Genomic DNA, 12291 nt, shown 5'->3' with positions numbered 1-12291 from the left:
TCTATACAGAAGCCCGTGGAACCCCATAAGATTGGGTCTCTAATGCATGAGCTATTGGAACTCATTTACAAAACTTTTCTTAAACATTACATGAATATTGTCTCATACCATAGAATTAGAATGTATAGTCCCTATTCCATGATGAGATATCTTTGAGCATTTTATCAAAATCCATTTTAAATAAAAGAAATCGATTTATTTGATTTTTATCTACCCTGGTCATGCTCTAGCTAGATCGTCCTTTTACCATATTAAGAACATCTGCACATATTGAGTCATGTTCTCTCTACCTATGTGGTGGTGATGGTACTCTACGAAACAATTATGTTCTGCATTAGATGACTGTTATTCATGGGTTCAGTGAACTTCCATGTAAAAGGCTTCATGGACTTCAGATTGAATTGAATGCTGCCATTCAGATTATTACAGATATTTGGATTTCTCAACCTTTTCTTTCAATAATACAATCTCCACATTTACTTCCCATTACTATTTTGTGGCCATACCTTGATTTATGCTCTTGCCAAATTTTATAAGCTAAGCAGGGTCAGGTCTGCTCAGTATTTGGATGGGAGTCCTCAATGGCTAAACTGGTGCAAGAAATGGTACTGATGATTCAGTAGGTGGTACTTGTTCCTATCTTGGTGTTGTTAGCCTTGTGCTGTTTGAATGACTGCCTTTCAAATGACATGTAAGCCCAAGGTTCAGGCCACTTATGACCATTCAAGATCCCAGTGTGTTTCTTAAGAGCCATGGTGTTAGCCTTGGGATTATAGCCAAATTTCAATTTGGGCTCTGTCCAGACTAAGAAAAAAAGTTGCTTTTCTCAATGGTATTAGCTCAATCAGCCTATCTTAACTCAATTGAAAACTCCATTAAATACCAATATAGACACAGTTTAACTGCTTTAGCTTGATTTTAGCAGGTCAAGGTATTGTCTAGGCAAGGCCTTTTAGGGACTGATACCTCACTTGAGTTGAACATTAATGCTTTATATATCCTGTGAAATCAGAGATTCTCCGACTGTTTGAGATGATATAAATATTCATTCCTAACTCTAGAGATTAAAATCATGTCAGCTTAAAAAGGGGATTGATGCAGTGATGATGGAAATAAATTAGTAATCAAAATAATGTGATTTTATGAGCTTATGTTACATACCCTGTCAGAGCTAGAAATTAATTCTTTATGTCTTTATGGGCGAGGGTTTCCCAGCTTTCCAATGATATAGAGCAATAGTCTAGATTCCTGAGGGTTCACAGCGTGGCAGGCCTTCAGCAATCACTGGTCCCTCAGTCTAACAGTGCTTTTGTGGCATTGAACTAGAACTGAATATAGTAAATCCTGAACCTCAGAGCTTTGAAGCTTTCAGTGCTTAGCTTTGAACCTACTGAGCCTCTGACAGCTGGAATTGCCGCCTGTGTTTGGTTCAAAGCACAGCTGTGCTTTCTTTTCATTTATGGTTAGGTTTAAGGCATATTTTTTTCTGTGGCTTGTATAACTGAGCAGAATAGTTGTGTTTGAAATTATGGTGTAGTATAAACCTTCCTGGTGTGCTAGAAATAGCAGTGTTGCATTGTATTGAAAATTTGTCCTGTGCAGCCCTTACCTGGATGGCTGACCTTGGATACATTTTCCACAGTAAAGGACCAATCCTGCAAGGTGCAGAGCACCTCTTGAGAGATTCCCAGTGCCCGCAACTCTCAATTAAATCACTAGGAGTTGAATATATTCAGCACCTCACCAGAAAGCACTCAGACCTGGCAGGAATGGGCCCTAAATCAGAAATGATGTGAATAAAAAAAGAGGTATGGATACTCCAGTAGAGCCACTCAGATCATTCAGCAAGATGCAATTCGTTATTCCAGCATACAGCCAACATGAGTCATGGCAGCAAGACTTTTCACTGACTGGTTTATTGGCATTGACATCCCATTTTTGTTTCTTATAGGCCCCCTCTCTGCTTGTTACAACCCCAGTAGCCCTGTTCAGATACTGGAAGACATTGACTTTCTTTATCAGGACCATCAACTGTTTGCCAGCAGGCTTGATGTTTCCCAGTTAACAGCAGAGGCAGTCAGTGGTGCTAAAAATAAAGCTGATAAGAAAGCAACGACACTTTCACACCTGCCTGTAAAATTAACTCCAGTTCCTTTTTCTGTTATCGACTCCTTGAAGAGAAGTTTAAAGTTTCTTCAGAGTGATCTGTAAAAACTTAAGAAAATCATCAGCCAAATCTTGATTCCCATTGAAGTCAAGAGAAATGTTGCCATTTACTTCAGTGAGAGATCTGGATTTGTTCCTTTGTCATTTTTCACCCAATGCAATGTATCATGTTACACTGCAGTACTCAATTGCTCTTCACTGGACAGTTAGACCAAGGTGGATGAGACTCTGCTTAGGGAATAGGACTTCAAGAATCCTATGAAAAATAAACACAGATCAGTCCTTTTGGGTCAAGTTTTCAAAAATAGGCAACTATTTTTTGTCTCCAAAATATAGAACTTAGGGTGCAAATGGATGACTGGCTAGGCAGGTGCTGTAGAGAGACCTCCATCATAGGGATGATGTCCTTAGCTTCTATTTGCCAGAAGCTGGGAATGGGCAACAGGGCATGGATCACTTGATGATTACCTGTTCTGTTCATTCCCTCTGGGGCACCTGGCATTCGCCACCGTTAGAAGACAGGATACTGGGCTAGATGGACTTTTGGTCTGACCGACTATGGCCATTCTTATGTTATGTTTTCTGCTTATGTATTATAACTTGCTTTCTTTACTGTGATCTTGTCATTTGCCACCTCCTATGTGTTTTTCTCATTCACATGTTGTATATTGTCATAACCTTGATTGAGAACTCTTAGGCGAAAGAATATTTTTACAGTGTGTCAGCATGATGGGGCCCTGATTATTGGCAGTGGTTTCTAGATGCTACAGTAATATAAATCAATGATAATAACAGATGTAAATGAAAAATAGCAACTGCAGGTACTGGTTAGGTGAATGCACATGCACGTATCCAATTGAGCAAATAAATGGATGTTTTTGCATCTGCATATTTTGCAGGCTCTTGGCCCTTCATTACTTTGCAGATTTAGATGGAATTTATCCCTTTGCAAAGTGTGAAAATGTTTATATTTTAGTGATTTTACATATGTGTTCTCTGCACTCAAGCCCTGATCCAGCAAAGCACTTAAGCAGGTGTGTAACTTTTATCAGGTTAAATAGTTCCATTGACTTTAACTAAATGGACATTGTGTGATCGAAGCACTTCCTGGCAGTGATAAGACCCTGCATAGGCAGATAATGTCCTCTGAAGGACTTTGCAGAGTGTGTGACATGACTGTAGTGAAACTGCATGGTATCCACTCTCCCCTGGAAACTCGACAGTCATCTTTAAGTCTTTACCACAAAAATGTTAATAGAAGTGACCTATTTTCATAGTGGAGAGCTGAGGGTTTTTCTTTTCTATCCAGCATCCAATTTGTATGTAAGTGATCACACGGTGTGAGCAATAACAGATGAAACCTCAGGGAGGTACCAAACCCCAAGAGAACATTTGTTTTTTAATTACTTTCACATGAATTTTTTAAAAATACTTATTAAAAACTGCTATGAGAACTGAGAACTGCAGGCTTCAGAAATAACATTTCCAAGAGTGACCTCAAAAAATGAAAACAGAATGGTGCTTCCTTGTTGCCTAACAATTTGTGATGATTATATCCAACTCCTGAGGATTTGATTCTAATCTCGTTTACACCCATGTCTCTAAGGAGTAACTTCATTGGTCTCGATGGAGTTACACCCCTGTGGAACTGGTGCATGGTAAGTGAGGGGGCAGCAAGTCCTGGTGAGATTGTGTAAATAGAATTATTGCTTTGCTGCAGTCTAGGAAATTCAGGGAAGACCCCAGCTACGTATTTCACTTTTTGCAATTCATTAACTGCAACTTGTTTCCAATAGAAAACTAGGTGAGTGGGTTCAAGTGTTGGAAAAGTGGACTGGAATCAATTCAGACAATAGTCAGTATTTTGCACAATCTGCGCAACCTTATTGAAGTCAATGAGTTTCACAGCGTACAAATTAATGTGGTATTGGCCCCACTCAAATACAGTACTTGGAGATTTGTGACTTTTCCTTAGCTCCCGTCCTCCTGTGGCTCAGGATATTGCACTATCCTTTTTATTTTCTGTGTCATTTGTGGAATATATTTTATCTAATCGGCCTAGCTGTGATATTTCTAAGGTGCCTGACACCTGGAAATAGAGCAACCAAGGTACTGTATAAGCAGATCTGATTTACGTAGCAGTGCATCTGTCACCCTATCATCTTGTTAGAACTGACATGTCAAAATTACTGTTAATCATGTAGAGATAGCATAGATAGTTAGAAATAAATCAAATTACTGGACTAAGATAGTGAATTCATGGCCAGATTCTGCTCTTAATTACACCAGTACAACCTCATTATTTTTAATAGCATTTCAGAGTTTTCCCAAGGTTATCCTGCATTGTTTGGTAAGGAGGAGAGGAAGCAGGGTACTATAGTGTAAAAGGATTAGATGATTTCTCAGCAGTTGCCAGCCTTAAATAATGGTGTCATCAGAAAATATAAATCCTGACTTTCTTCTGTTCTATGTTTAGTTGAGGACCCTCTTTGCAACTTCCACTTTCCAAACCTCCTTGGGATCTCAGAGGTGGAAATGAGAGGTTCAGAGGATGTTGCAGCTGGAACAGTATTACAGCGATTGATCCAGGAGCAGCTGAGGTATGGCAATCCAAATGAGAACATGAATCTGCTGGCAATTCAGCACCAGGCCACAGGGAGCGCAGGACCATCCAACAGCACTACAAGCACACTTTCTTCCACAGAAAACCTCACACAAGAAGACCCACAAATGCTCCAGCAGTCAGCACGCCAGGAACCTCAGGGGCAAGAACATCAGGTGGACAATACTGTGATGGAGAAACAGTCCAGGGCCACACAGCCTCATCAGAACAATGAAGAACTACCAACTTATGAGGAGGCGAAGGCCCAGTCCCAGTTTTTTAGGGGCCAGCAGCCAGGTGCTGTTGGCCCAAGTTTTTACATTGCTGGAGTGTCCAGTCAGAAATCGAGAACGGAAGGGAGACCAACTGTGAATCGGGCCAACAGTGGGCAGGCTCATAAAGATGAAGCACTTAAAGAACTTAAGCAGGGTCATGTCCGATCTCTAAGTGAGAGGATAATGCAGCTGTCCTTGGAGAGAAATGGTGCTAAGCAACACCCTCCTACCTCAGGGAGTAACAAAGGCTTCAAAACTGGAGGACCCCCACCCACTCAGCCTTCTGGCAAAGGAATGGATCCCAGAGGTCCCCCGCCTGAGTACCCCTTCAAAGCCAAGCAGGTGGTGTCACCAGTCAGCAAGACTCAGGAACACGGGTTGTTTTATAATGACCAGCACTCGGGGATGATGCAGATGCTCAAACCCTCCTACCCTGCTCCGCTGCCAGCAAGAACGGAAGGAGCAGTTGTCAGATACCAGCCTCCCCCAGAATATGGTGTGACAAGGTAATTCTAGCTCCTGGCCTTTGATGTCCTTGCTTTTGTAAATACTCTTTGGCTGTGAACTTTTTTTTAAATTGACATTGTTGATGCTTTTAAGCAAACAGGCCTACTCTCTTAACCCGGCTTCTTAGCTCTGAGGGTGAACTCCATCAACTCCGTAACGCTAGAAAACCAAGTGGGTTCATCTGTGGGCATTTTTTCCCGTTAAACAACTTGAACTAAGGAATCAAATTGCACCAGACTTTCCCACAGACTTAGAAATATGCTGTGTAGGTCATAAATAACTCTTTTCTGAAGGGATAAGTGAAAGTACAGTTGTACAAGCCCTGATCCTGTGCCCATTGACATCAATGGAATAACTCCAGTTGGCTTGTGCGGGTTCTGGTCCTATATAAACAAAAATGGGTCTGATTCCCATTATACTAGGGCCATTTTATACAACTGGCAGTGCAAAAGAGCCATAAAATGGATGTAAATATAATTTACTCCCATTTCAAGGCCCTTTACACTGGAAGAATGGTGTAAATTGGCCTTACTGTAAATGGGAATCAGGCCCCATGGTTATAACATTGATGATATATTTAGATACAGTGGACTATATTCTGCTCTCAGTTACAGTGGCATAAATCTGGATTAACTCCACTAAAGTCAGTGGAGTTACTCTGGATTTGCACTGCTGTAACTGAGAGCAGAATTGAGTCCAATATTCTGATAATCTCTGAGCTCTAAAGTTCTTCAAAAACTAATATTGTATTTAGAAGTTCTTCAGTTTCTTAATTCCTATTAATTTCACTTTACGCATAAATGTAAAAGTATCTGGATATATTTATACAATTGAATTATAGTAGAAAAAACATCAATTAGATATGCAATTCTTCATCATTAATCTAATACCAAGCTGTGCAGATGTCCCCATTTTAATGTAGGTTATTTGAAGCAACAAAGCTATAGGTCACCACCATAGGTAGTTAGAGGTGCCATAAACTTTCTAACACTTACTATGGTTCAGCTTCTAAATTAAAGGGCACAGTGCTACCTTTTTAAAACTCTATTTGTCAATTGTTTATAGTTCACAAGTAAGAAAAATAAATGCTTTGGGCTGAGATTTGGCCTAAGAAAATTTAGTCAAGGAGTATTAAAAAAAAATAAAATAGTGTGTTGGTTCTTTTTAAATGAGAGTGTGAAACATAACAAAAACATAAACCCAAACTCTGTGAGGTAACGAGTTACCTGCTTATTTCAGGCTGTTCTCATTGTGTGTGAATGTCACTCAGAGGGTAAAATGCTGTCTTGTGCAAAGGGCCCTGTGTGTCTCTTATGTTCCACTGAAATCCTCACAAGTGGGCTTATGTGGCGCGTAATCCCTTGTGCTGACCTTCTGCACAGGGGTGAGTTTCACTCAAAGTGCATAAAAAGTCATCTGAAAATGTTACCTTCTGTGGACTGACTCCTGAGAGTTAGTGGAAACCAGTTAAGCATCACAGCACCTACTGAATTCTCATGCTCCTGTCTGAAGGTGGAGCTTGGCTTTGGCTATGCCTTAAACAATGAGGCTTCCACCATTCCTTGGGGAATTATCCCATAGTCCAATGGACCGCACTGTTAGGACATTTTTCCTGATATGTATAACCTCTGTTTCACCCCATGATTCTTAGCAATTCCTCCTTGGTCTCCCTGAACAACATCTCTCCATCCTCCTTGGATCTGGAGGACTTTAAAAATCCACATATTTGATGATGTGTTAATATTTTCCATGTTAAAAGTGGTCTAATTAGGTATTTATTGACCCATAAATCCTTGAAGCTCCTTTAACGCCCAATGCAGAGTTCCTCCTCTTTCCTCAGCATTGGCCCACAGTAAAGCTGGAGTATGGTCTGAATTCCCAGGCCCCACTCTGCATTTCTGATTTTTTTTTTTTTTTGGAAAGCAGAAATCAGAACATGAAGATTTCATTATTGTGAGTGTTTGAAATACTGTAGGTAACTTGTTTGTTTGCAAAATGAGAGCTGGTAAAGATGATTGCTCATTCAAATAGTACAATGGTTGTAGAAATTGATTAAATAAAATCTGATCCTGCCAGGTGGGGATGCTCAGGATCAGGACCTTGCCGCTTTATTTGCAAGCACGAGCCTGCACTGGTGGCCTGACGGTCTTCCCTTACACATGTTTAGACTTGGGAACATTTATTTGAATTCCGCCAGCTAAACATTTGTTTTGGATACCAGCATTAGCTCTCCGGAGTGTGTGTAATTTTTCAGCTGAAAATTATGCTTATAAGAGCCAAGTGAAAATCCCTGTTGATGATAAGAAACAGCTATATGAGAATGGGAAATGCAAGATAATGAGCTCACGTTCAGGTTATATTCTCAGGAAGCATAGCAGGATTCCAGCTGTGATTCATTATGTTAACAAACATTGCAGACACCAAATGGATTAATCTCCACGTAAAAGGGTGATGGCTTGATTTTTATAGCTCATGAAAAATGCTGATTCAATAACCAAGGAGCTTGTTCTGCTGAGTCTTTTAAAATATTTTTTGGGCAAGATCCTGTATACTAAGCCTCAGAGCTTACTCCAGTGTATGTGGCAGAGCGTCATTGAATTCTGTGTCAAAGTGGGAATGATACAGTGAGGTTAATTGATTGTGAAATTGTTTGGGCCCAGTTTGTGAACTCCTTACTGCTTACCAGTGAGCAGGTACTCTTACAAGTAGTCCCACTGATTTCAATGAGACTGCTCATTTGGGTAGCATAAGAATGGCCATACTGGGTCAGACCAATGGTCCATCTAGACCAGTCTTCCAACAGTAGCAAATGCCACATACTTCAGAGGGAATGAATAGAACAGGGCAGTTCTCAATGATCCATCATCCCCTGAAGTCCAGTCCCAGCATCTGGCAGTCAGAGACTTAGGGACACCCAGAGGCTAGGGTTGTATACCTGACCGTCTTGGCTAATAGCTATTCATGGACCTATCCTCATTAACTTATATAATTCTTTTTTGAACCCTGTTATACTTTTGGCCTGCATAACATCCCTTGCTAACAAGTTTCACTGGTTGATGGTGCATTTTGTGAAGAAATACTTCCTTATGTTTGTTTTAAACCTGCTGTCTATTAATTTCATTGGGTGACCCCTGGTTCTTGTGTTATGTGAAGGGGTAAATAAATAACACTTCTCTATTCACTTTCTCCATACGATTCATTTTATAGACCTCTATCATATCCCCTCTTAGTCATCTCTTTTCTAAGCTGAACAAGTCCCAGTCTTTTTAACCTCACCTCGTATGAAAGCTGTTCCATACCTCTGATCATTAATTTTTGCCCTTCTCTATACCTTTTCCAATTCTAATATATTTTTTTTAAGATGGGGAAACCAGAATGGCACACAATATTCAAGGGGTGAGCATACCATCAATATATATAGTGGAATTACAATATTTTCTGTCTTATTATCTGTCCTTTTTCCAATGGTTCTTAACATTCTGTTAGCTTTTTTGACTGCCACTGCACATTGAGCAGATGTTTTCTGGTTCTATCTATATGATATCTGAGCTTTTCTGGAATTTATTTTCTGTGTGTATTATTCCTTCTGGCAGCGTTTAAACAGTCACCATCTCTGTCACTGGCAGATAATGGTTCAGGAACAGTTTGAACTACTATATTCTTGTATCTGGATTTGTTACAGTTTATTAGCTTTTACACATAGACTGTGTATGTTATTCTTTCTGGTACTTCTGATACAGCTCCCCTTTGAAATGACAGTTTATGGTCTGTTTGGCAACAGGAGAAACTTTCAAAATGAGGATTCAGCCTTGGGCTAATGTGGCACTGATTTGGTAAACGTCACTCTGACTTTGGGCCATTTTATCTTCCATGTCTTTTGCTACAGTCTTCACTGACACAGTGATATCCCACAGCTCAGGATTATGTAAAATCAGCGTCTGTCAGCAAATGGCTGGCATCTCTAACCACACACCAAATAGTTCCTCGAACCATCATCCAGATTTATTCCAAATTGGCTTGGCTTCTTCAGTTGTGCCACATGCACACTTGTGATCTTGGCAGGCTGCTGATTCCACTTATGAATCTATGTGCACAGGTTTTCCTTCCCACAGGTCTCAGAAGGGAATGCCACTTTTTTGTTATGCTACACCATAAGCATCAACAAACCGCTGTAGTCTTTCAATGCATGACTATCAGTCCTCACAGGATTCGTCATAGGAAATCCATTTCATTTCTAGGCCCACAATGATCCTGATTAAAACAAAGCATCAGACAATTGCTCCTCATCCCAATTTGTTCATTGTTCCGAGAGTGTTATTGTAAATTAATTATCTAGATATCCCATCCATGTCACTAATGTGTAGCGTCAGAAGATGCAGTGGAAGATAATCATGAACAAACTAGATTAACAGTAATAAATAAATAAATAAATACAGAAAAGCATTCTCTAACTTGTTATATCTAAACTAAGGCTGTCGATTAATCGCAGCTAACTCACACGATTAATTAAAAAGAATCAATCATGATTAAAAAAATCAATTGCGATTAATCACAGTTTTAATCACACTGTTAAACAATAGAATACCAATTGAAATTTATTAAATACTTCCATGATAAAGAGTTTTCACTACAGTACTTGTATGAGGTGAATTGAAAAATACTATTTCTTTTGTTTATCATTGTACAGTGCAAATTTTGTAATAAAAATAATAGTATAATGTGAGCACCGTACACTTTGTATTCTGTTGTAATTGAAATCAATGCAACTTACAAATATAGATTTTTTTTGTTACATAGCTGCACTCAAAACAATGTAAAACTTTAGCGCCTATAATCCACCCAGTCCTACTACTTGTACAGCCAATTGCTCAGCCAGACAAGTTTGTTTACATTTACGGGAGATAATGCTGCCCACTTCTTATTTACAATGTCACCTGAAAGTGAGAACAAGTGTTCACATGGCACTTTTGTAGCCGGCGTTGCAAGGTATTTACATACCAGATATGCTAAGCATTCATATGCCTCTTCATGTTTTGGCCACCATTCCACAGGATATGCTTCCATGCTGATGACGCTTTGAAAAAAGTAATGTGTTAGTTAATTTTGTGACTCAACTCTTTGGGGGAGAATTGTATGTCTCCTGCTCTGTTTTACCTGCATTCTGCCATATATTTCATGTTACAGCAGTCTTGGATGATGCCCCAGCACGTTGTTCATTTTAAGAACACTTTCACTGCAGATCTGACAAAACACAAAGAATGTACCAATGTGAGATTTCTAAAGATAGCTATAGCACTCGACCCAAGGTTTAGAAATTTGATGTGCCTTCCAAAGTCTGAGAGGGATGAGATGTGGAGCATGCTTTCAGAAGTCTTAAAAGAGCAGCACTCTGATGCGGAAACTACAGAACCCGAAGCACAAAAAAAAGAGAAAAAAAAATCAACCTTTTGCAGGGGGCATCTGACTCAGAGGATGAAAGTGAACATGTGTCAGTCCACTCTGCTTTTGATCATTATCGAGCAGAATCCATCATCAGCATGGATACATGTCCCCTGGAATGGTGGTTGAAGAGTAAAGGAACATATGAATCTTTAGTACATCTGGCACGTAAATATCTTTTGACACTGGCTACAACAGTGCCATGTGAACGCCTGTTGTCACTTTCAGGTGACATTGTAAACAAGAAGTGGGCAGCATTATCCCCTGCAAATTTAAAGAAATTTGTTTCTATGAGTAATTGGCTGAACAAGAAGTAGGACTGAGTGGACTTGTAGGTTTTACATTGTTTTATTTTTGAATGCAGTTTTTTTTTGTACATAATTCTACATTTGTAAGTTCAACTTTCATGCTAAAGAGATTGCTCTACAGTACTTATATTAGGTGTATTGAAAAATACTATTTCTTTTGTTTTTTACAGTGCAAATATTTGTAATAAAATGAGCACTGTACACTTTGTATTCTGGGTTGTAATTGAAATCAATATATTTGAAAATGTAGAAAACATCTAAAAATATTTAAATACATGTTATTCTATTATTGTTTAACAGCGCGATTAATTTTTTTAATCGCTTAACAACCTTAGTATTTATTTTATTTAGAATATCCATATCCAGATCAGATCATGGGGGTCTATAGCAGACCCCAACCATTATCCATTAACCATTATTCTCTGTTACCTTTCTTCCCCAATTGTTTTTGACCCAGATTCCATTTTATCCATTCCATCACTTCCAGTTTCTTTACAGTCTACCTCATCATTAATATACAATGCTACTCCATCACCTTTACCTTTATTTCTGGTCTTTCCTGAACAACACATAACCTTCAATACCTGTATTCCAGTCTTGATGGCTATTCCACCATGTTTCCATTATCCCTATAATATCTGGTTTCACTTTCTGCACCAGTAGTTCTAGTTCTTCTGTTTTGTTACCCAGGCTCCTTTCATTGGAGTACGGACATCTTAGTTGTTTCTGCTTGGCTTCACCCAGATTTCTCGCCCAATTAGGTACAGTCACTTTACTGCCAGTATCACGTACCTGTTATTGTCAGTGGTATTAGCACTATCTTTTCTCTTGATGTCCATTTTTCTACCCTCTGTTGTTCCTTTCTCCATTGCTGTATCCTCTTTTACGTGATTTTCCTGCTGCTCAAATATTGGAATGAAGCATTGAGATTACATGAGCACCTCCCAACTGTCTCTCCTGAATTCCTAGTTTAAAGCTCTTTTCATCAGTTGTG

General features: G+C 39.3%; 1 protein-coding gene across 5 annotated transcripts in view; it reads left to right on the top strand.

The window, feature by feature from the left end:
* The window catches only part of AMOTL1 (angiomotin like 1), a 147479-nt gene that overhangs the window by 63000 nt on the left and 72188 nt on the right, over positions 1-12291 (top strand). For all 5 annotated transcript variants that reach the window (XR_007772619.1, XM_050940752.1, XM_050940777.1 and 2 more), the window contains one exon: positions 4643-5549. Coding sequence is in view for 4 of the 5 variants with exons in the window: in XM_050940752.1 (XP_050796709.1) it covers positions 4643-5549 (907 nt within the window). In the remaining variant the exon portion in view is untranslated. The remainder of the gene's footprint in view (positions 1-4642; positions 5550-12291) is intronic.

Source organism: Gopherus flavomarginatus, chromosome 1 (assembly GCF_025201925.1).
Source record: "Gopherus flavomarginatus isolate rGopFla2 chromosome 1, rGopFla2.mat.asm, whole genome shotgun sequence".
Classification (NCBI taxonomy): domain Eukaryota; kingdom Metazoa; phylum Chordata; order Testudines; family Testudinidae; genus Gopherus; species Gopherus flavomarginatus.
This window is presented reverse-complemented; position numbering and strand designations above follow the sequence as displayed.